Source organism: Sturnira hondurensis, unplaced genomic scaffold (genome assembly GCF_014824575.4).
Source record: "Sturnira hondurensis isolate 20B ecotype Veracruz unplaced genomic scaffold, ASM1482457v3 Scaffold0009719, whole genome shotgun sequence".
NCBI lineage: Eukaryota > Metazoa > Chordata > Mammalia > Chiroptera > Phyllostomidae > Sturnira > Sturnira hondurensis.
The window spans coordinates 10982077-11007589 of record NW_028082350.1 but is presented as its reverse complement, the minus strand read 5'-3'; the positions used below and the strand labels follow the sequence as shown (position 1 = coordinate 11007589).

Genomic DNA, 25513 nt, shown 5'->3' with positions numbered 1-25513 from the left:
TTTGTGATTTTTGTCGAAGACAAATAGTTAATCCATAGCAGGGCCAGTTTAGAGTCGAGGTTTGTAAGAGACTCCATGTCTATACCAATAATTTTTTAAAATATTTTATTTATTTACTTTTAGAGAGAGGGGAAGGGAAGGAGAAAGAGAGGAAGAGAAACATCAGTACATAGTTGCCAATCGTGTGCCCCCTACTGGAGACCTGACCCGTAACTCAGGCAGGTGCCCTGACTGGGAATCGAACCGGCGACCCTTTGCTTCATAGGCTGGTGCTCAATCCACTGAGCTACACCAGCCAGGGCCCAATACTTTTTTAATAATTCCAGTGTATGGGCTTTTGTGACTTGGTTCTTTTTCTTTCAGAGACTTTCTCTTCTTCGTTCTGTTAAAAGCCCGTGTAGCAGACTTACTCAACAGTTACTTGAATTCACACCTATCAGTGTACTTGCTCTGGCAAAAATGGACTTCCATTACTGAAAGACAGGGTTGAGAGAGAGAGTAATACATTGTTACAACCGCTCGCATTTGTCCCGCAGCGCACCGCCTCCTTCCCGCTGATTGGGAAACTCTGTGTCTGCCTGCGAGTCCGCCTTCATTTTTGCTGATAACACCTGTGAGGGCTGTCCAAATTTCAGGCCATGTGTTGTGGGTCCTTCTTTTGTTAACAATAGCTTCCTGGCCCCAGACCAGCTTTCCCACCCATTGGGTGGCCTCTTTAATGAGCTGTTACAATTGCCAAAAGGTCTTCATTATTCTGAAAGGCTATAAATCTGTTTAACCCCAGACAGATCCATGACTGTCAGGTTGAGGGGGGAAATTTGTTATCGGAGCACCTCTCAGATACTCTGCTCAGTTCATAGAACTAATCAAAGCTGCCCATATGACTTCAGTTCATGTATATAAATGAATGCGAATTTAGCAAATGAGTAATAGGGGGAGATGTACTTGCATACGGAGACCTGAAAACACAGGTTAGTCACTTAAAATTTTCCCCCAAAAGAACCAAAAAGATCAAAGGCATTTAAGTGTCCTCTGAACTATTGGATGAAGTTTATTCTCACCCGCCTGGCTGTGCCTGGGGCTCCAGGCTGTGGCTCAGGTCTCTCATTCCACCTTGAGAGAACCAGAATTAGTACCCCACTTGGTGGCCTTAATTTTAAAGCCTCGCGTACTTCACCTCCTATTTCAGCCCCGTTACCTTCACAGTCATCCTGGGGGAATGGGTTGAGGAACACCTGTTATTTATCCTCCCCTCCTGTTTTTCTCTTCCTTGCACCCAAGGCCCTGTTACCACCTGATCTGCCACCCACAGGGAGCGGGGGTTGCTATCATAGAGACGACCAGCTAAGCCTTGCGCTACTCATGTGTTTCAGGGTGGCTGAGACACAGATAGCTCCTTTCTCAAGGATCTTACAGTCTAGCGGGAATAGTCAGACATGAAGCAAATAATTATAGTCAAGTGTGATGAAATGTAACAATAGAATCAGAAGAGCATTTTTTTTTTTGCAAAGTAAACATTACCTGTTCTCCCAAACCTATATGGTTCCAGTAAATAAATGCCCACAGCGGGACAGAAGCTACTGTTTCTGTCAGCTCCCAGCACTAGGATTTAAATGTGTGCCAAGATTTTTTTTACACCTATTATTCTATTCAATCTTTCCTGCAATTCGGTGGGTTTTCCCTATGAGGAAACTGAAGGGCAGGAAGATTAAATAACTTGCCCCGTATCTCAGCTAAGTAAAGGGTAGAACCAGGATTCAAAACCCATGACCAGGATCCAAATGCTGAGCTCTCAGCTGTCACTCCTTCCTCAGCTGAGTAAGAGATTTTGTTAATATCAAAAAATACAATCAGCCCTGGCTGGTGTAGCTCAGTGGATTGAGCGTGGGCCTGCGAACCAAAGGATCGCAGTTCGATTCCCAGTCAGGGCACATGCCTGGGTTGCAGGCCGGTTCCCTGCAGGCCAACTCCCAGCAGGGGACGCATGAAAGGCAACCATACATTGATGTTTCTCTCCCTCTCTCCTTCCCCTCTAAAGATAAATAAATAAATAAAATCTTAAAAAAATACAATCAATTTACTGTGTTTTCAGTTGTCATTTCAGAAAGCTGTGTGTTTCCCCTCCCCCTGATCAGAACAAGTTCAGCGGCTCAAAAACTCAAGGGTATGGAATTTTTCCTAAATTCCCTCAGGCTCTCTTTTCACCCAGCACCAAACTAAACAAAACAACCCCCCCCCCCCTCAGCTTACTGGGCTTGAAAAAGAGAAAATCAGCTCCTCTAAAAACAAAACAAAAACTATTTCGTGAATGAAAAACACCTCATCCCCTGGGGGTGCCCAGGGAAGGGACGACCTGGCTGAAAGTGACCGAAGGAGGAGCCAGTCTGGTGACATTCAGGGTCGTGTTTTCTCACACATATTGTCCGACTCCTCATTTTAATCAAGAGTGGTAGGTGCCAAAGTAAATAGGCCAATTGCCTTAAAACAACTAAGTGTGTCAAAGAATTAAAATACAGAAAATACACCTCTTTATTATCAAGGTTAACATTTTCAAGTTGAAGTTCATTGGGTTGCCTTCTTTAAAGATTGCCCTCTGGGCCTGGCCAGGCGGCTCAGCTGGCTGGAGAATCGTCCTGTAAGGGTGTGGGTTCGACTCCCTAAGATCACAGCGGAGCCGGGGCCAGGGCCCAGGTCTGAGCAGAGGTCTGGCTCTATGACCTGCTTCTTAACTCCTCTGCCTCAGTAGGTGTCTCTACAGGAGACCAAATTCTTGCCAATTATTCATGGGAATTTAAGAAACCACCCGCAGTATAACTTAACATAATATTAGCCAAGGTAATGAATCATAATTTCAAAGGAACATCTCATGCCCCCAAAATTGCATAGTTTGACTCAAAAACGAACCTGTTGTTCAGCGACATCCGCACCATTGACCTTCCATTCATGCGGATAATTGGGGGTTGACTGCGCCCATACTTTAAGAGGGAAATGATGTGCTGAGTGATAATACTCAGATTAGGCACAATAACAGGTTTATGTGCACAGTTTCGAATATGGGTAAGATGACAATGCCAAGGGGACTGTGCTTCGAGACAGGAAATTCCCAAGACAAGCAACACTGCTGCTCTAAGGACAAGCCCAGCACAGGAGAGTGGAGGTCAAGAGCCTCCGTGCGTGTGGACGGGTGTGCACGTCTGCGTCTGCTGAGGGGAAAATGCGCAGCCGGACTTGCGGCAAACGAAACCCGGGTCGAGGAAAAGCACACCTGCATTTAACTCAGAATCCCCAACAGACTACCTGAAAACATTTTAGAACCCAACCAGGTATCGGGGAAGATGCACAGTGAGTGGGTTCTTAGGAGAAGGGTCTCAAGAATATCCATCCCTTTGGCAATTTCGATTTGCTGTACATCTCTAAATCAATGCTATGACCGAGGTGATCAGAAATAATGAGAAGGAATTACACAAACCTTGTTTCCTTTACAGGGTTTCATGCTAGGCCCCGTTCAAGGCTGCCTTCTCCTTGAGAGGCGAGCATTTTACAACAATTATCCTTTCCACTAGGCCTCCAACATTTCAGTGTACTCTCCCCTATGGCTACCCTTAATACACTGTACGAGGTAATACGCTGCTACATTAACGCCCTCGGCTGAAGGGTCAGCACCCTTTAAAATAACAGCTAACATTTACTGAGTGCTGACTATGTGCTAGGCCCAGTTCTCAATAGCTGAAACGTACTACCTCATTTAATCTTCACAATAACCTCACAGTACCTACCACCCCCCTTTGAAGATGAGGAACACACACCACAGAAAGGACAAGAAACTTCTTCAAGGCACACAACTGTCAAGTAGCAGAGCTGAGATTTACTCCCAGGTCGCCTAGATCCAGGGTCCTTATTTCTTTAAAACTTTTTTCCTTTAAGTTTTTAATACATTTACATGCACAGGTTAAATTTCACAAATCCAACACAGGTGGAACCAGACCTAGCGCCCCGAGCCCCACTGTACGCCGGCCAGTCACTGCCTCTCCCTCTGACTTCCAACAGCTCAGGTCAGTTTTGCCCGTTCTTGTACTTCAGGGGAACCATGCTATAGGTGCTCCTTGGAATCCGGCTCTTCCACTCAGCGCTGATTCTGAACTGTATCCAGACGGTTGTAGATGGTTCATTCCCATGTCTGTGGAGTGCCCCATTGTGTGAATGTACCCCAATTTGTTTATTTCCTTGACTGTTTAGGAGCATTTGGGTAGGCTATTATGAACAGCGCTGCTATAAACATCGCATGTGTATTTTGGTGAAAATATAGATGCTTTTCTGTTGGGTGTACCCCTGGGAATGGGATTCTGGGGTCACGTGTCCAGATCAGGCAGATGCCGCCATGCAGGCTGACGATGTGATCGTGCCATGTTATGCCCCCGACTGGCAGTGTATGAGAGTTCTGCTTGCTCTATGGCCTTGCCAACATTTCTCCAACCACAATAATTTTTAAGCATTATTGCTCCAAAAAATAATGTTGTCAATTCAACTAACATTTCTTGGGACCCACATGTCAAGTGCTCTTCTAAGTGGTAGGAACATCTGGGTCCTCACTGTTTCCTTTTCTTTTTAAAATTTATCTTTAGAGAGAGGGGAAGGGAGGGAGAAAGAGAGGGAGAGAAGCAGCGAGGTGGGAGAGAAACATCAGCTGGCTGCCTTTTGTATGTGCCCCAACCAGGAACTGAACCCACAACCCAAGCATGTGCCCTGGCTGGGAACTGAACCAGCGACCTTTTGTTTTGCAGAGTGACGCCCAACCAACATGAGCCAAGCCAGCCAGGCAGGGTTCCCACTCTTAAACAGTATGTTATGCTGCCTCCTTTCCTCACTCAACCGAAATCTCTGCAAGCATGCTCAAGTCTTTCAGCTCCAGGAGAGAGGCAGACAGAGAGTTCTACAGCACTGCTGACGGCCCGTCCTTGCTGTAACTGCCACAGAGCATGAGCTAGCTGCAAGAGACTCCAATAGTCGGCAAGACGTGGTCTCTGCTTTGAGATGCTCCTGATCTGGTTTGGGAAATGCACCGATAAGAAAGTGCTAACCTCCCAGTAGGATTACATAGCAGCGCGAGGTGCAATAGGAGCAACCAGGAGAGCCCTCCTCCCAGAACACAAGTTGTGCAGAAGCGGGAGTTAGCCAGCACGGGAAAAGGAGAAGGAAAAGCCTGGGAGGAAGGGTGGTAAAAGCTCAGTGACCAAAAAGCATGGCATACTGGCAGCGATGGGGACTTCGTGTACTGGTCAGTAAAAACCAAACACAATTGCCAAACACGTGATTGTCAAGTGGATTTTTAAGTCATGCGAGCATTTTTAAGTCAAAGCATCAGATCCTTGGTCTGAGCAAATGCTCTGACTTTCCCACCGAACACAGTCACAGCACCACACTGTCTTAATATTTAACAATGGAGTTATTTTGTTCACATGGCACTTCTATTGAATCCCTTATCCAAGGATCTATGAGCTGTTTACCAATATTAACTCAGTCTCCAAATAGCCTCATGAATGGAGTAAGCTTAAGTAAACAAACACCCATAATTCATCAAATTATAATAAGGATAGAAGGAAGAAGTTAAGTATCTTGGCAAGGCCACCTAGTGAGATCAATATTCCTTTCCACATCACCACGGAAATTTTGTGTAATGGATAAATGCACTTCATGAATTGTCCATTGTTCATTTAACCTGACAGGAACAGAAATGAGAGGATTTACTAGGAAGTAGACATCTGTTCATTGTTAACTATGAAACAGCCATAATAGTGAAAACATTTTACCTAAGTAAAGCTTAAATCCTAAAGTAGAAACTGCAAATATGCTAGGAATGAAGAAATTAGAGATAAACGACTCTGTCATTAAAAAAAAAAAAAAACTCTGAAAATAGAAGAGCTTGCCAATAAGACCAACAGGAGAAAATCAGAACCAAAACATTGATGGTAAATCTTGTTAACTAAAAGAGAATACATCTAAGATCACCATGACCACCTGTTTCCTCAATTAGGGCAGCTGATTCCGGGCTCTACCTTCACATACTTTGAAATCAAGTTTCTTTATTTTCATCAAATCTTACTTGAAACAGTTTATTTCAGAAAACAATGCAAGACATTCAGGAAGTTAGTGGTTTGGACAAGGCAAAGGTGGAAATAATGTAATTAAGTTTCAGCACCCTGTAGGATGAATCACTAAGTGGTGTCCATTACCAGAAGATTGCAGGAAGGTAGATTTTTGGGGGGAGGGGCAGTACATTTGGTGGGTTTATTATGAGAAAAGAAGGGAGTCGGTTTGAAACAGCCCAAGCAGAAGAATTGAGAAACAGTTTGTAAGGCCCTGCCAGAGTCCACCCTGAAGTCATAAAACATAACGATCGTGTAAATGAAAGTTAAGGAAGCAAAGCAAAAGGAAAAGATGGGAAAACAGCAGAACACAACCAGAATCAGATGAAACGAATCTTTAAAGGCTTCAATTCTGCCCGATGATTGTAGTCTGGGAGGAAACCTTTCTGAAGAGCGGTAGGAAAGGGTTTCCGAAATAAACAGCCACTGAACACTAAGTGCAACGCTGTGTGCGACGCGCATGCCACAATCTTCTGTCCGACTGCACACCGAAGCCACTCATTTCTTTCTCAGCCACGTGCCTACTGAATTTCTAGCATATAGTAGGAATGTGGTGGGAATTGTTTGATGATATTAGCTTAGGCAACCAACGTGGGCCTTACAGAAGTAGGTCCTGGAAATCTACAAAGGAGATTCAATGAATTGAGTACAGAATTCTTCAGAAAGACAACAGCAGCAGCCAACCAAGAAGCAAACTAGGTTCTGTGGCCTGAACTGTTCTCAGCACATTTTAGGGTTTGGGTGTGGGAGAGAAAGTGTATGCTTGCCAGAAATTTAAACTAGCGCATGTGGAGAGCAGCTGGCTCTCACTGCCCTTCCTAGGCATCCCTCACACACACACACACACACACACACACACACACACTTGTGCCTTCTGAGGCTGGAGGGAAAGATGTTACTGGGCAGTAGCATGCATTAGGAGTTAATGCGTGCTGAGGGGGCCATGTGTGTGCACCCTCTCTGAGGCTTCCTCTGCCTTGTGAGACCACAGAAGCCTTTCCTACTGATTCTGGAAGGACTAGCACAGCAGATAAGAATTGCACTTAGCAGGTGGCGTGCTGGCCCATCAGGCAGAGACAACAGAGGTGTTTTCTGACTTCGAGGAATTTTCCTGCAGGTCAGCGAAGACACCAAAGAAAGGCAGAACCTTCTTACGGCACTGACCTCAGATTCCTACGCGCCTCGGGCTGGCTCTGCCCTCTAAGCCTTGGCTCTCCAACATACACCGAGTCCCTGTGCAAACTAAATCAGATCGCTGCGTTCTAGCAGAGGCCAGCGAAGGAGGTGCTATCCTCTAGAATGGGCCTAGTGAAACCCTCGCTTTAAAAGATTGTATTCTAAGACCCATGACATCAGTTTCTTTTATGTTAAGAGACAATTTGCAGCTTATTGATCTTAATTTTCTTTTCCTTTTTTAATGGGAAAATATTTTTAATTGTTTTTTTAGAATATATTTTATTGATGATGCTATTACAGTTGTCCCATTTCCCCCCTTTATTTCCCTCCACCCTGCACACCCCTCCCACCCACATCCCCCACCTTTAGTTCATGTCCATGGGTCGTACATATAAGTTCTTTGGCTTCTACATTTCCTATATTATTCTTAACCTCCCCCTGTCTATCATCTACCTAAGATTTACGTTACTTATATAACCCTCTCCCATTGCCTCACTGATAACCTTCTGTGTGATCTCTATTTCCGTGATTCTGTTCATGTTCTAGTTATTTGCTTAGTTAGCTTTGTTTTTGTTTCTGTTTTTTAGGTTTGGTTGTCAATAGGTGTCAGATTGTTGTTTTTTTAATGTTCATATCTTTGATCTTCTTTTTCTTAGATGAGTCCCTTTAACATTTCATATAATAAGGGCTTGGTGATGATGAACTCCTTTAACTTGACCTTATCTGAAAAGCACTTTATCTGCCCTTCTATTCTAAATGATAGCTTTGCTGGATAGAGTCATCTTGGATGGAGGGCCTTGCCTTTCATGACTTGGAATATTTCTTTCCAGCCCTTTCTCAAAAGGTTTCTTTTGAGAAATCAGCTGACAGTCTTATGGGAACTCCTTTGTAGGTAACTGTCTCCTTTTCTCTTGCTGCTTTTAACATTCTCTCCTTCTCTTTCATCTTGGCTAATGTAATTATGATGTTCCTTGGTGTGTTCCTTCTTGGGTCCAACTTCTTTAGGACTCCCTGCGCTTCCTGGACTCCCTAAAAGTGTATTTTCTTTGCCAGAGTGGGGAATTTCTCCTTCATTATTTGTTCAAATAAGTTTTCAGTTTCTTGGTCCTCCTTTTCTCCCTCTGGCAACCCTATGATTCGGATGTCGGAAGGTTGAAAGATGTCCTGGAAGTTCCTGAGCCTCTCCTCATTTTTTCGAATTCTTATTTCTTCATTCTGTTCTGGCTGAATGTTTCTTTCTTCCTTCTGCTCCAAAGCTCCAATTTGAGTCCTGGTTTCTTGCCTTTCAATGTTGGTTCCCTATAAATTTTTCTTTAGTTCACATAATGCAACTTCCATTGCTGCCTGGGTCTTTTTTTATGCTGTTGCAGTACCCAGAGAGTTCCTGGAGCATCCTGATGACCAGTGTTTTGAACTCTGCATCTGATAGGTTGGCTATCTCTCCATCGCTTAGTTATATTTTTTTCTGGAGCTCTGATCTGTTTTTTCATTTGGGCCATTTTTTTTTTTTTTTGTCTCAGCACACCTGTTATACAGTAAGGTGTGGAGCCTTAAGTATTTACCAGGACGGGGCAACGCATATTGCTGCGTTATGACGCTGTCCATGGGGGAGGGTCTGAGAGGGAACAATGCTGCTTGCTTCTCTCTCCGCTAGTTTTCAGTCACTTTCCCCGCTTCCCACAAGCAAACTGGGCCCTTCTGGTGCTGGTTCCTGGGTGTGTGGGCTTGTGTACATTCTAGGACCCTGTGAGTCTCTCCAACGAGCTCTCCTGTGAGGCTGGGAGTCTCTCCCAGCACCTCAACCCCTACAGGTGTTTTCAATCAGTGTTTTGAGGCTTTATTTCCTGGCGCTGGAGCCCCAGATTGTGCGGTCTGTCTCACTCCCCAGTTGTTCCTCCCAGTTTATCTGCACACAGATGTGGGACTGCCCAGTTCACCAGCTGTCGCCTTGTTGGCCCTGGTCCTCCAGCCACTGCAATAAGCCCTCTCTGCTGGGCTTCCCTCTCCACCCCCACATCCGGTTTGGGTGAGTGTTTCTTCTTTACTCCTTGGTTGTCAGACGTCCACACAGTTCGATTTCTGTCAGGTCTGGTTGTTTTTTGTTTTTAAATTTATTGTTGTCCTTTTGGTTGTGGGAGGAGGCACAATGTGTCTGCTGACACCTCCATCTTGGCCAGAAGTCCTAATTTTCATCTCCTTCTCTTTGAGAGGTGTTGATTGCAAAAAAGAGATGAAGTCAGGTTAGCTGATTTGCTGGTTTGTAGAGAAGTCTGTGAAATCCTCTCAATGTCATGTGTCATTTTTATGTCTCTAGTCTATCACTGCGGGTAATTAGAAGCAGGTCATATTTACAATTCTCAGGCCTTGACAATTCCTTGATTGAGGTGGATTTTATGTGAGTCATGGAGGGCCTTTCTTTGTACAAGAAAAAGGTCAAGACACTGCTGGGCCTCCAGAGGGGAGTGAGGGAAAAAGTCCCTATCTCAAAGAGCTAACATGTTTTCAGAGAGCAGGATTAAAAGTCAGCTTTGGCTGGTGTGGCTCAGTGGATCAGGTATCCTGCAAACTGAAAGGTCCCCGGTTCAATTCCCATTCAGGACACATGCCTGGGTTGGGGACATGGAGGGGAAACTGATCAATGTTTCTCTCACACAGCGGTGTTTTTCTCCCTCTTTCTCCCTCCCTTCCCCTCTCTCTAGAAATAAATAAATAAAACCCTTAAAAATAAAGAAAACGAAGTCTATATTCTCTATAAGGTTTTGGTATGAAGGGCCTATTCCTTGTAAATACCACCGATCTTTAAATCATGTTGTTTTGGATAATTCCTAGCTCTCGTGCTTTTAATTATATTAAGGTCAACTGGCAAATTGCACACGTTATATTGTAAGTCACCAGAGAAAAAGCTTAATAAAGACATTTATAAAGATAAGCCACATCTTAAATACAACATGCCATTAAAAAAGCAATCTTAATAATAGCCAATTACCGTAGAGTAATGGCTAATACAAAGTATTGGCTTTTTTCTAATTGGTTCTGAGCATATATATATATACCCTCTCTTAACTCTCACAGCAAGTCTGTGTGAGGGGCACTGGTATTACCCTGACATCACAGAAGACAGTAAAGACACACAGGGTACGAGTAGGCACAGCAAGAGGAATGCTGGGAGGCTGGATGGAAATGGGAGAGTTCAATGTAGCACCAACAATATGGAAAAGAGGAAAACTTTTCAGAGCCCATTATTACTGAACTGAGTTTAACTAAAGTCTGAGAAGTAAAGAAGAAATTCCAATGTACTGAACTGAATATGTACTGAATCTACTGAATCTACTTCAATGTACTGAACTGCAACTGAGCACACAGCAAGCACAGAACAAAATCACACAAAGGAAACGATTAAGTTACAGCGCATCCACAAATTAGCCCTGACTGTGTGAGGAAAGGTTAAAATTATTTTTTAGGATTCTGACATCCTTAATAATTGTCTGGAAAATAAAAGCAATGATGTAGAAAAAATAATCCAGAAGAGTTAGCAATAGCCTTCATAAAATAAACCAAGAGAAATAAACTTTTGTTGTACATTTATGATCTCAAACTCTGAAATAAAAATATAGCATCTAAATAAAAAATACTTCATTTAAATATCAGTAAAATGTTTCTAATCCCCAGCAGCACAGTCTCATGCCTGGTGTCATGTACCTCTGTGCAAATCTCATTATCAAAAATTAGGAGAAAATTCATCACTCAGAACCCATTTTTCTAACATAGACAGGGGAGTAAAAATTATATTGGGGGTCTAAAATGGTTGTTTTTGTTTCCCACCTAATAAAATTTCAGAATAAAAATGATCTTTTTTTTAAAAGATTTTATTTATTTATCTTTAGAGGGGAAAGGAAGGAGAGAAGGAGAGAAACATCAATGTATGGTTGCTTCTTGTGAGTCCCCTGCTGGGAACTGGCCTGCAACCCAGGCACGTTCCCTGACTGGGAATCGAACCACGATCGTCTGGTTCGCTAAAAATGATCTTTAAATGTACAAAATATACTCTCTTGATGAAAAATGTATGGACCACACTGTAACAAAACTTACACAATAGTACAGTATTATAAATCACACATTTTACAGCCCGCATTCTAGAGTTTGGCTGCCTGGGTGGAGTCATAGCTTTATTAGCCTTCTGGTTTAGGCTAAGTTCCCTTGGACACATTACTTGAATGCTTTCCTCAATTAAAGAAAAAGGGATACCCAAGAGAATCTATTTCATAAGGCTATTGTAAAAGTACAATAAAGAACACCTGCAACGTTCTGCCTGGTACATGGTAGGGACTCAGCGTGTTAGTTGTTATTTTCTTTATATGTCATTATATACGCATTTACTATTCATGCATAAACTATACAAAAGAGAGAACTAGAAGATCAATGTTTTGAAGATTTCAAAATCCGCTGACAAAAAGTCATGCAGACCTGACCAGCCATTTTAGTCATTACTTTCAAAAAATTCTTCAGCATTTGACCTGAAGGTGGAAAGCAAAGCACCAGCCTGGTTGATGGCAAAACTCATGCATACAGCTGTGGCTTTCCACAAAGGTACCTGGGTCCATTCTCGTGAAAGACAAACTGTGGACTTCCGGTCAAGGTCACATTATAGGCAGACATGGCTTGCCTCTTTACACAACCACATCAAAATATAGAACAACCCTCACTCAGAACTGTCAAGTTGAATGGAAGTCTGACTACTATAGAATTACAGAAATCACATCCATCTAGTAGGAAGGGTGCAAACGTGGAAAAGTCTGGTCCCTGACCCATATGTGGTGGACAAAAATTCAGGAGGGATATATATCTTGGGAGTGAGGAGCCCCAGCCCTACAGTAGACCCTCAAGAGCCCAGGGTTCCAGTGCCAGGAAGATAAGTGCCCATAACTTCTGGCTGCAAAAACCACCGGGGATGGAAGCATTGGGAGAAACTGCTGGAGCACCAAGCAGTTCCTCTTAAAGAACCCACACACGGACTCGTCTACTCAGACTCAACTCCCTCTGAGCTCCAGCACTGGGGTGGCAGCTTGAAAGGCACCAGTGGTTCGCAGGGAGAAACTGAAGTGTTGGCAGCAAGGTGAGCAGAGGCCATTGTCCCTTTTCTACACCCCACCCCCCACCCCCCACAGAGTCAGCGAGCTGGCTAACTATTTGACCTGCCTTGGTTAACCCCAGTGACTCTGCCCCACCCAACTTACAGGCCCACCCAAACTGCTCTTCCATACGAATGATCTTGGCTCATGCTTTACAACCTCCTAAATCCTATCAAACAAGCAACAGCTGGCCTCAGTGAGCCCCAGACCTGGCACTAGCAGTAGCCAGACTAGATTCACAGCTTGGCTTATCCTGAGAATCTCCAAGCCCAGCACAAGTAGCAGGCATCACAGATTGCTTTATAGCTCAGACAGGGTGGCCCCAGGCAAAAACACAGGTGGGGGCCTTGGCCAGAGCCGCCTGGGAAACCCTAGGGCAAGCACACTCAGTGGACAGCTAAGGACTACATAGGAGCCAGCAACCAAGGCTCAACTACAAGAGGAGGGTGTACTCAGCCCACAGAAAGGGCGCACCCAGCTTGTGTGATAGGGGAGGTTATGCCACTGGCCCCTATAGGACACCTACTTCATTAGGCCACATTACCAAGACAGGTAGTCAAAGCAGCTCTGCCTAATACATAGAAACAAACACAGGGAGGCTATCTAATTGAGGAGACAAAGAAACATGGCCCAAATGAAAGCACAGATCAAAACTCAAAAAAAAAGAGCTAAATGAAATGGAGATAAGCAATCTATCAGATGCACAGTTCAAAACACTGGTTGTAAGAATGCTCAAGGAACTTACTGAGGACCTCAACAGCATAAAAGAGATCCAGGCAGAAACAAAGGATACACTGATTGAAACAAAGAACATTTACAGGGAAACAACAGTAGAGTGGCTGAAGTCAAGTATCAAATCAATGATTTTTAACATAAGGAAGCGAAAAACACCACGCAGAATAAGAAGAAAAAGGAATCCCCCCAAAATGAGGATAGTATAAACAGCCTGTGGGACAACTTCAAGAGGCCCAACATGTACATTATGGGAGTTTCAGACAGAGAAGAGAAATAACAAGAAATTGGAAATCTAGTTGAAGAAATAATGAAACAAAACTTCCCTAATTTGGTGAAGGAAATAGACATACAAGTCCAGGAAGCACAGAGAGTCCAAAACAAGAGGGATGCAAAGAGGCCCATTCCAAGACACATCATAGTTAAAATGCCAAAAGTTAAAGATAGAGAATTTTAAAAGCAGCAAGAGAAAAGAAGTCAGTTACTTACAGGCAAGTTCCCATAAGACTGTCAGCTGATTTCTCAAAAGAAATTTTGCAGGCTAGAAGGGACTGGCAAGAAATATTCAAAGCCACAAAAGCAGAGACCTATGGCCAAAATTGCTATACCCAGCAAAGTTATCGTTTAGAATCTAAGGGCAGATAAAGAACTTTCCAGATAAGAAAAAATGAAAGGCATTCATCATCACTAAACCACGATTATATGAAATGTTAAAGACACTTATTTAAGAAAAAGGTCAAAACTATGAACAATGAAATGGCAAAAAATACACATCTACTGACAATTGAATTTTAAAAACAAATTAAGTAAACAAGAAGAACAGAGACAGAATCGTGGATACAGAGAGCGTTTTCATGGTTGCCAAATGGGAGGAGGGTGTGGAGGAACGGGTAAAGAGGTGAAGGGATTAAGAAGTACAAATAGGTAGTTACAGAATAGCCATGGGAATGTAAAGTACAACATAGGAAATGGAGTAGCCAAAAAAATAATTCATATGACGCATGGACGTGAACAATGGTGGAGGGATTGCCTGAGGGAGTGGGGGTGCTCAGTGGAGGGGAGCAAAGGGGGAAAAATTGGGACAACTGTAATAGCATAATCAATAAAATGCAATTAAAAAAAGAAAGACACCACGTTTAAGACAGTGTTATTTCTAATTTAGTATCCTTGGGGTTTTGCCAGTGCAAAGAAACAAGCCCAGGGAAACTGTAAAAAGCAGCAGCCCACAGTTAAAACAACGTCAACAACAACAAAGAAACTGATCAGTAAACGCCGGAGCATCCACCTGCAACTGGGACCGGTCACATCTCAGTGTCTACACCGCTCCTAAGGCATTTAAAACAGCAACGACAACAGCAAAAAGCCTCGCATCATGTACAGGTTTTTTCATGCAGGTTCATTAGGTGGCACTTGTGAAGGCCATAGTTATTAACAGAGCAAATTTAAAAGGCTAATTAAAAATGAGAAATAATATTTCACTGAAATCTCATTAGAGCATTTCTAATCTTCAAGAGCCCAGTTTCCCTTCAGTTTTCATCTCAATGTTTGTGATGGAAACTGGGCCAGACGTCAGCAACTGGCAAATACCCCGGTAGACGGACAAAATCAAGGCCAGCCGTTAATGTGCTTCAGTCACACCCCTTCATTCTTTCCGCCCCATCTCACCCCTCTATTCCACCTTTCCTCCACTTAGCTTCAGTGTCATGACGTCCAGCGGATGAAGTTGAGATTTCTAAATCCTGCCCCTTGAGCTCTTCAGAGACAAGACACCATGTAACCCTAGTGCAGTGATTAAATGTGACCTTTGCCAACGTAGCACATAAAACCTTTACTCCTGAATCAGGTCATCAAATACCATCTTCCTGTGTTTCTCACTTCCTTTTCGTAAGCCGTGTAGGGAATTCATGGCCCTTAGTTTAAAAAATGACTTTATAGACATTTCCTGTGAGCCACAAACATACAGAATGAGGAAAGTACTTACTTTTGATCAATATAGAGAGGATCAAAGAATTCCGTTGTGATTTTGTTTGCATACAGGGAACAACCGGTCATTGAGCACAGCCCTAAAAAAATACCAGAGGAAAGCACTGTGGTTGGTTAGTGGTATTTCATTAACATGGTGAAAGTACCTTGTTTGGAAGAAAGCTACTCTTTACCTGACAGGATGAATACAATCCCAGCCAAACACGCAATTTTCGCCTTGGCTTTCTCTGACCCTCCGACTTTGGTGCACTTCATTCCAAACAGGGCGCTTATGGAACCAAAGAAGCCCAGGCTGACGGCCGCGATCATAAGCCCTCGACATGCCTGGATGTAACCTGCAATTAGAATGGGTCATGTCCATGAACGTAAAACTAGCGGCTGTCCGGGGAGAAACCCTCTTTTTACGCTGTCCTTCTGAGTGGTTGTTCTGTTTTCCAAAAAATAAAAATAAATGACCATGGTTGTTACAACAGGTGGTAAGACAAGCAAGGAAGGAAAGCAAGTCAGTCTACAGGGAGTGCCTGTTCTACGTCACACGCTTCTCAGTTTGGCTTATGCACGACCCCCAGATCAGCTCTGGGTGTTATCGCTCACGTGTGGTTCGGAAACTGAGGCCTGCAGAGTTCATATGCCGTGCTCGAGATGAAGCAGAAATGATTCCATACAGATACGACTGCAAAATCCATGTCACACTGGCCTTCACTGTGAGAAACACCATCTGCTACTGTCTCAACCCTCTGACTCCTTTGTACATTTGTACTTTTAAATGACTGTTTCAGTGGGTTCGACAGTATCCAATATATAATTGGGCAGCAAGACCTCCCAATATTAGTGACGGCTTATAAACCAGACCAACTGAAATATCATCATAGACAATAAGGAGTCTAAATGAGGAAGTACCTTAATGACATGTTATTTTCAGGGCACATATAATAAAATTGGGCTTAAAAAAAAGCATTGGCTATTTACTAAAAGAATAGTTTCAAATTATTAAATGAACTGATTACACATAAATGGATGCCTTCAAAGTAACCGTAAGTGCTTGTTCTGTTGGTTCGTTTGATCATTTTCCCTACACCAATCATCTCCTTAGTCACATGTTTGTATTTGCACAGCGAGGGTTATGGTAACCTGCAGTCTGGCTGTCATCCAGACACTAACGAGCTTTAAATTAATAAGACTCAAACTAATAAACTTTCCACATGTGGACACTTTCACTTCAGCCTGAAACAATGCCCTGTGTCACTCCGCAGCAGTGACAGTCCAGACTGGATGTAAATATATGACTGTTCAGCACATGAACACACATACACGCCAGGTTTACACTTGGAAATGAACTCGTTAATCGGGAAAAAACTTGCTAATGCCAAGAACCCGAGAGTCATTTATTATTAGTCCTCAGGCAAAAGCTACAATAAAACAAGAATTCTGAGACCACGATAATTCTAAATTGAGAAAATAATGCTGGCTGGTGGCCTCCAGTCCATGTTTCTTTGGGAAAGAACAAACTTTTAAGTTTTAATCCTATTCCTAGGATCTATTTTTAAAGAAGATGCTCTACTTAATGGGACAAATCTAGGCCCCCATAAATACAGCAACAATAAACTGCTTTCTAGCATGGATGACTTGGAAACAGGAAACAATTTCACTGACGGTGGGACAATCAAAAAGAGCAACAGAATCTCATTTTTAGCAAAACAGGAAAAGGGAGGCTTAGTTTGCTAGCAATAACCATCCTACAGGGCTCTCTGGCTGACCGTGGCCTGATGCCAGTCCAGCCCTACTTTAAACTTCAACCCTCAAGTCCTTCCTCCAGAGCCCAGGCAGCAGGCGGAAGCACAGAGAGAGCAGGCTTGTGGGTTCCTTGAGAGATAAAAGAGGGTCCGCCAGAGCCACGACTGACTCATTGAGCACCGGAGCTGCTGGGACAGTGTGTGGGTTCATGACATTTTGTGCTTTATTTTAATGTCTGGCCTCGAGCTGTTTTAGCTGACTCTGACTGCAGTCGCTGAGCAGACAGAACAGTGTGCGCGTGTGTGACGCAGCCGCTATACTGCAGGTGGGGAAAAAAAGCTAGTCTGGAAAACTTGATCACGCACCTAATTTTGCACCGACTTGAATCACCTTATAGGCTTTATGAACAGAAAATGCAGGAGGAGCCTGGCAAAAGATAGAGTCCTGTAGACCAACCATACACACCTCAAAATGCATTTTCCCAGATGGTAAACAGTGGTTAGCATCCCAGGTTGATGAATTCAATCCTTCATGTGACTGGGAAAATAACCACGGTCTTTAAACTTTATGTAACCACTCCTCTCGACCTTTTTTGTGAGTTTCTCACTCAGACCTCGCACCTCGGCCCTGGTAACTACAGTGGACGGGTCTCTTGGCCCGAGTCCGAGAGTCGAGAGCAGGGTTCTGCTGTGGTCAGGTTCTCCCTCAGTACCACTCAGAGCCCTGATCTGAGGGCCAGGTACCTCTCTCTGGCGTGTAAACAATAATAAATAAATGGCTAATTTGTCGCAGGCACACAGAAGGTTCTCCACCAGTACAGCCACTGGCTAGATTCTCTGAAACAGGGAGCAAAGAGCAGGGATTGGACGGAGCTCCCAAGGACAAACTCCCCTGTCAGCTATACCATAATCCAGCTGTTGGTGAGACTAAGGTTGGCAAATTAGGGATTCCCAGTCCTTAAGACACCCACAGACTCGGGCCTTAGGTGACTTCCAACAAACTCCAAGTTTATCTTTTGCAAGGCAGACTTCTGCAACCTTGCTTGCGAACAGTCCTGGGGGCAAAACTTATAAGCAAAACCATCAAGAGAGGTGGTGGTAAAAACTAGTCAAGGAGGTCATTATTTTTGACAGGTCTAATTTACTGATGCCGTTAATAGCTAATTAACACATTAAAGTGCTGAGGCATGAACATATTTACTTAGAAGTTCTCTGAAGTATAATTTATAGTTACCATTCTCCTGGAAGAAATGGCAAACATTCCCATTAACAAAAATAGATGGCACCTGCTAAAAAACAACCTGGGTGAACATTAGTCTCAGGTGAAGTTCAAGTGGTGTTTTGAAAGGAGCGTGGCTTAGCAATAAACAAGTCGCTAGCTCATTCAACTGTGAGATTTTCAATGAGTAAAATACAGTGACTTTGATGAATTCTGTTGGAGGAAACCTTCAGGGTGTCCCTTAGGAATTGTTTTCCAAATGATGGGTACCTTACTTTCCGTTTCAAACCAGTAAAAATGAAAGTAGCCACTTGGTGGAGACAATTTCCTAGTAGCACATGTGCGCTAGCATTGAAGGGAGAAAAAGGAACGTGCTCTCCTTATGCTGGTAGCTTTGTGTACTTCTTGCAAATACATCGAAAGATCAGTGTGTGGGGAGGCATGAACTTCGAATTTCAGCTCTGGTTCTTCTATTCACCCTCTGTGTGCCCTTGATCATGTTAACTAATCTCTCTGAGCCTCTGTTTTCTCATCTGTAAAGCAGGGATAACATCTTTTAGTTCTCAGGATGAATCAAATGAACAAAGTCATCTAGTGAGAGGTAAGAAACTCACGGAAGCTTCCTTTCCGTAATACGAAGATTTATTGTAAACAGAAATTACAGTTGCGGCCCTAATGTGGCATAACATTAACTCTAGACACTTAGCTTTTCTCAGCCTCACTTTCCTTATAGGGAAAACTAGGGTGACCCTGGTACCCCTTGTTGATGAGGAGTTACAGCTTTGACCTCACACAGGAAATCCAGAATAATGACCCCATCATCTGCTTCCAAGTGACTTGCTTTACTAGCGGAGACTAGGCAGGAGACTCATGAGTTTTCTCTCTTCCTTCTTGGCTTTTCTTCTCAGGCTAGACCTTATGCTTGGTTTAAGGAGAGGGTTTCACTGCTCAGGCCGGAGGTGGGGGGCGTAGGGGGGCCACCATGGCCCGCGGTAAGGCAGCTTCCTCCCATCACTTTCAAGGCAAGGTCAGGAAGTACACAGACGCAGCGCACACTGTCAGCAGGACCTGCCTCGGGAGCAGTGTCCAATGGATACCGCTGCTCTGGGGACACAAGGCAGGGAGCAGACACGCAGAGGGGCCCGTTTTGAGAAGTTCCACTTGCAGATGAGGGGATCAACTCCTTTCTTTGTGACAATGTAAGCTTGTCCCTGAATCCCCTTAATGGTGTTCTGGGAGATACAGAAAAGTAAACCCATCGCTTTGGGGGAGGTAATGCCTTCCTGAGCCACCAAAGGCAGAGCAAACAGGAAGAGTTCAATAAATCTGGTTCTAGTACACGCTGCAGAGTTTTATATGAGAAAAGTCCTCATAAATTGAAAAGAAGGACCACGGGCTGAGATTGCAACATATATAATAAATCAAAGATTAACATCCAAATTTAAAAAAAATTCTTTTAAACCAAGAGGAAACAACAGACTCATGGGCATAAGATATGGACAAGCAACACAAAAGAGAAAAACAAAGATCACTACCTGATAAGACGGTCAAAATTAGTGATAACCGGGAAAATGCCAATGCAAACGATAATATGTCACCCACAATACGAGTGGTGAGAATGTGGAGAAACAGGTACCCAGTTTAAACTGGCAGTAGAAACTGAGTATTAAAGTGAATATTCAGCTTCCCGGACAACACAATTTCCCAGTATCTGCTCTATGACCACACACACACACACACAAGGAGGCAAATACCGATTTTCAGCAAACCACTGACGAGAATGAAAAGCTGGGAAGGGTCCAATGTCCAACAATGGGCCAATGGTTCAATAAACCAGTTTGTCCACAAGGATGAATTCTATGCAGCCGTTACTTCCGTATGTTCCAACCGGGAAAGATGTGCTGTTGATTTTAGAATGCTACGAAAAAGTAGGTAGGGTGATGTCCGTGGAGTTTTTGAAAGTCACTTTCTAGGCCCCCGAGCACACTTGGAAGGTTATTTTGCAAGCTGGGTTGTATATTAGTGATACTCCTCCTCCGTTTGCTCCACTCTCAACTCCAGAGCGTAACAATTCGGGGCAATGCCCTCCTTCCTCTGCCTCCAAGTCTCACACCCCATGTTCCCCCACCTCAGACGTGTGAGATAGAAAACCTCAGCACTCTGCCCGTAGTAATACCCGGGGAGCACGTCCTTATCTCTCTTCTCTCTTGCTGGGAGCATACCTACCTGGTACACTGTCTTAGGTAACAGTACAGTTACAACGGAGGAATGTGCTTAAAACAGTAACTGTGGATGCCCTGTTCCTGAACGTAAACCACAGAGGCACCGAAACAACAACCTGCCTATTGACAACATCTACTTGGATGTGGGCCCTGAGGAGCACAGGAAATTCAACAGTCATTTCAGCCGATTCACGGTGTCCCACGCTGCTTACTTCACACCCTGGCCTCACAGCCGGGTGTCACCCGTCTAGAACTAGACACGTATGTCCTCGTACGCAGGTCCCATCAAATACCGCATTGAGCAACAGTTTGCTTTTCGTGGCAAGCACCATCTGAGGGGAATTAAACCTTGTGTCTTATTTGCTCAGCTATGCAAATAAAAACTTCAGGCAATAAAAGAAAAAGAAAACACCTCAAATCTGGGAATAGTGTAAACGACTCTCCTAGAGTTTCTGCCTTGATCTGTCCAAGCCCAGCGCTGCAAAATCACAGAAGAGCCCAGAAATCCAGGAGTCATCGGGACCACGCTGACATCTACTGTTCTCTCGAAACACAAACAGAGACTGTTTCCTCTGTGAACAATCTATCTGCCTGTTATAACACAATGCAACACAAAGCCTAATTAACAAAAAGCAGTGCAGAAAAACAGTCTACAAAATCACAGCACATGGGAGACCCGGAGAGGCACATACAGAGAACTTCTCAGCCTCATGCGCAAGAACCTCTATCCGCTGCGGGACACGCAAGGGCTGTTTATTTTCCTACAATTTGGAGGAAGCCCAGGCTGACATGGCTGTAGAATTTTAGGTGGTTGAGGGGCCAGGGGTGGGGGGGGACACCCCCTGTAATATGATTCTTTTTCTCCGGCCCACTTTTAAAAGAATTGATGAGAAGTGTAAGGGGAGTCTTGGCAAGCCCATTTCACTGTGACAAGTGACAAGTCAGTGACACCATTTGAATCAGAATCCAGCTCTTCTGGGAAGCAGATGGAGAAGACAAACCCCTGCTGCGTGACTCGGTGTCCTACCCATCCTCAAGAGATGAGGGACCCACAACCGTGTCCTCGACTCTCAGGACGGCAAAGCTGCTTGCCTCCACCCCTGATACCCAAAAGCCTTCCACCCCATCCAGGCCAGTCTGTGCGCCTGCCCACCCACCCCACCCCGGGATCTTGGGCTCCCACAGGCGCCCACGCAGGACAGACGTCCAGGGACCGCAGGTGACGGATTGGGGCCTCTCGCCAGCTCCCTCGGATATAGGGGAAAAGCGGGACCCAGCCTCAGAGGAGGGTGGCCCGCGGGCCCCACCCGGGGTCATGAAGCCCAGCGGGCGCCCCCCGCCCCCCGGGGCCCCGACAGGAGTAAGGGCCGGGAACGGGGGCCAAGGGGATGCAGACCGTCCAGCGCCAGCATGGAAGGGAAGTCCTTGCAGTTGGAGACGCCTGTGGAGTCCGTAACGCACGTCTTCCACAGGTTGGCCCAAAAGGTGGCGGTGGTGATGACTGTGCCATCGTTGGTGGACACCTTCCAGTAGTCGGTGGGCACGGTGGAGGACACCAGTAACCAGCCCGAGATAGAGACCACGAAAGCAACGATCTCTAAGGCCGTGTTTGCCATGCCGCCCGCTGCAGCAGCCGCGCTGGCGCTGGCGCCGGCGCTCACGCTCCCACTCTGTGCCGGACCCCAAGCGCTGGGAACGCGGCTCCGCCTCCTTCCCCCGCTTCCACCCCGGCCCCGCCCCACTGCGCCAGGGACCTTGCGCTAAGGGGAGCGTGCCCCAATGCAGACACACCTCCCGAGGCACAGGGGGCTTCGCCTGCGCTTTTAGGGTCGCTGCCTACGTTTCCTCCAGCCAGGTGTCCTGCTGCGCGAGGTCCGGACAAAACGCAGGTCTGCACTCCCTCTCCGCGCCCCGCCCCCACATCTTCGGGGCCTAGGGGCTGCGGAGAGGGGCTCTACTCTTGGACAGACTGGCAGCTGGATATGGACAACCTGTTGCGTCCCGCCTGCCCACTCCCCTGCCCAAGACCATGGTAAATAGCTTGGCTTCCAGAGAGTACCTTGTAAAAGCAGAGCCGGAAAAGCCGTTCGTGTGCCCTGAAAGCGCACAGCCTGGTACTGCAGCCTTGGGCTTGTGGGGCTCGAAAGGTTTTCGTGTCGAGAAATAGGCCTTACTTTAGAATTCTTCCCTTCTTTTTGGCCCAGTGGTATACGGAAAGACACTGCTTGGCACAGACCTAAAGTCAAGATCGTTCCATATGGAGACCACAGGCCCCATCGGAGACTTCATTGCCATCTGGAGCCTGAATGCTCCAGGCACGATGCTGGCCTGCTGAGGCCCATGCACTGCACACGGGATATGCGTTTAAGACAATGTTGCTGCGAGGCCTTTCCAGCTCCCAGGTCTGAGTCCATTCAGTGAATTGATGGGTCTATCACAATGGAAACTGCTCTGTATCTTGTTTTTGCCACCTCCACCTTTCATACCTGATGGAAGAGTTTAATTCATTCCATCACTGTCTCAAGGTTATACATAAAGATGGGGGAGGGGGGGCTGTCATCTCTCTGATGTGTGACCTCAGGGCACACATGAGAGAACAGAGACCCTGGCTTGACTACGAGGTTATTATTTTATCTGTTTAAAGTTCTGGCGGGCCTTGGGGTGAGCTTTCAGGATTCTCTTCTTGCCAAAAGTCATCAAGGTCTACGCTCGGTAAATCAGTCCGCTGTAGTGAAGCTCCTTGCTAGCCCTCCGTTTCACAATCTTTCTGCAGGAACACTTTGGTTCTTTGCGGTGACTTTCTCAATTCCCCTTTGCCACCTTTTTTTTTTTAACCAAATGGATACACATGAAATCGGAGGTGATGAGATGCTTGCAGAGGTGAGAGGAGGTTGGACTGCAGAAGCACGAAAACTTAGATTTGAAAGTTCCATGGAAGACTGGACAGGCTCATACGAACACAATGACCTCTTCTGTTTATAGGGGTGATGTCCAGCTCGTGCTCTAACCATCAGAGCCATGGGTTCAGTACACATGGCAAAGCATGTGTTATGGTTTGGTTTGGTGTTGACAGCCTTTTAGAAAGTTCTTTCTTTATACTGAACCCAAACCTGTCTCTCCTTAACTTCCACCCAAATGCTGTAATCTTGCACTGAGACAACAGAGGGTAAGTCCTACACTTTGGCTGGGCAGCAGCCCTTGGGAGAAGTGTGTGTGGGTGCTTGCCTTGTGTAAGTGGGAGTAAGGGTGAAGGCGGTTTGCCGGTGGGGAGAGAGAAACGTGGTTACACTATTGTGCTGCTTCCGGTCCCATGCCGGGTTCACCAGTGGGCCACACTTGCAAACAGTTTGCGAAGCACCTATCTAAGCTCATCCTTATCGTCCCTGCTGTTCAAAACAGTCACTTTGAGTGTGGACTACAAACTGAGTGTCCTCTGCTCATTTGTATGACTTGCCTTTTTAAAGTGCTTTCATCATCCGGTTTCTTTTCCATAATTATCTCTATGCCAAATTTCTTTCTGAACGATCCACCTGTTTTTCTGACGTATTTTCTTACTCAGAAAGCACAAAATGGCACCAACCACAACACTCCCTGTGGAGTTTCCAAAATTAAAAACTTCACAAATTATGGTTTTGTTCTTTATTTCTTGGCCTTGTTTGACAGTCTTTTTGTTTCCTTGTGTTTTCCTTCAGGTACTCCCTGAAATTATTGATTCTTTTGTTTCTTTAAAAGCTAAAACACAGCCCTGGCTGCTGTAGCTCAGTGGATTGAGTGTGGGCCTGGAAACCAAAGGGTTGCCTGTTTGATTCCCAGTCAGGGCACATACCTGGGTTGCAGGCCAGGTGCCCAGTAGGGGGAGCTCGAGAGGAAACCACACACTGATGCTTCTCTCCCTCTGTTTGTCCCTCCCTTCCTATCTCTCTAAAAATAAATAAATAATCCTTTTAAAAACCAACAAATTTATAGGGAAAAAAGGTAAAACACTGACGTACTTTTGACACACACACACACAAAAGGTGTAGTGTTTTGACCCTGAAGACACATCAGTTCCTAATTTATTGACAGGTTGGCTATAAATTCCGTTCTTCAGAACCAAAGGCACATTGCTTGTTAAAAGAATGAATATGAAGAATGGTTTGGTGTTTCAGATCAGTTCCCAAAAGACATTGACCAGAAAATGTAGCTCTATCTATTGTAGTTAAAAAAGAAATCCATGAACCCAAATCACCATGGCAACATAGGCTTGTAGAGGAAACAAATACTAAGTAGGATCTCCAAGACAGAACAACACCTCCACCCCCACCTCCCCACTCTCTGCTAGGTCGCCGTCACCCGATCAAACACTTTTAGCCAGAATCTCTGGGGTGGGGGCTCCAATAGTGACCTTTCCAAAGCTTCTAATTTACAGCCAGGTCGGGAATCGTGTCCCTGATTGTTCGAGATACACGTTTATGTGTATAACCTGTTAATTTAGTAAAGCAGATCGTGTGTCTTATAGAGAGTAAGAATATCGATCTCTTAGTTGAAAACTTTGAAAAACAAGCTCTTCCTTTGCTGTAGAAATTATAACGCACAGTTTCGACTTAAAAGGAGTTAAAAATAGCGCAAGCGACCCATAAATTAAGACATGGTTGGCAGTATTACCAGTTCCTTTGCCAGCTCCAACAGACCGGGGTCGTCATGCCTGTGGACTTGATTAATTTTCTACTCTTAGCCTTTGTTCCTTCTATGAGGCTGGACAACCCTAAAGGCTTTCTCTTCCCTGGCGTGTCCTGCATATTTACTATAAAGAGTTGTTATTTTAGACTTGACAAGTGCCTGACCAAAGGATGAAAATTATTAACTTTCTTTAATACCTAAAGAACATCATGTAATGAATCAACCATTTATTTTAGGATGTCTTTATCTTAAGCTCTTCAAAACCAGTTTAGTCGGAAGAAACCTGAAGGCGGTACAGACTGCCACATAATTTAATGTAAGAATGTCCAGAAAATGAAATGGACCAAATTAAAAAAATTTTTAAGTAATGGATAAATGGCCCATTTCACTTTAAGAGTATAGAGTCCCATATAACCTTAGCAGTTAATCTGCAAACCGATTTACAGACTACCTTTCAGTCAATAAACGTTTCCTTATTTTCTTTAGGAGTCAGTTCACTGAAATTTTTATTTAATTC

The 25513-nt window shown here is 44.7% G+C and overlaps 1 protein-coding gene across 2 annotated transcripts in view; it reads right to left on the bottom strand.

Moving 5' to 3' along the window:
* Positions 1-25513, bottom strand: part of CLDN10 (claudin 10) — an 83560-nt gene that overhangs the window by 4772 nt on the left and 53275 nt on the right. Inside the window, exons 1-3 of one of the 2 annotated variants that reach the window (XM_037057566.1) lie at positions 21734-22044; positions 15337-15498; positions 15162-15243 (exon numbers count right to left, since the gene is read on the bottom strand). In XM_037057566.1, the coding sequence (XP_036913461.1) occupies positions 15162-15243; positions 15337-15498; positions 21734-21953 (464 nt within the window). In that variant the 5' untranslated portion in view covers positions 21954-22044. Of the gene's footprint in view, positions 1-15161; positions 15244-15336; positions 15499-21733; positions 22045-25513 lie in introns of those variants that run through there. The other variant, XM_037057565.1, reaches the window with a different exon arrangement.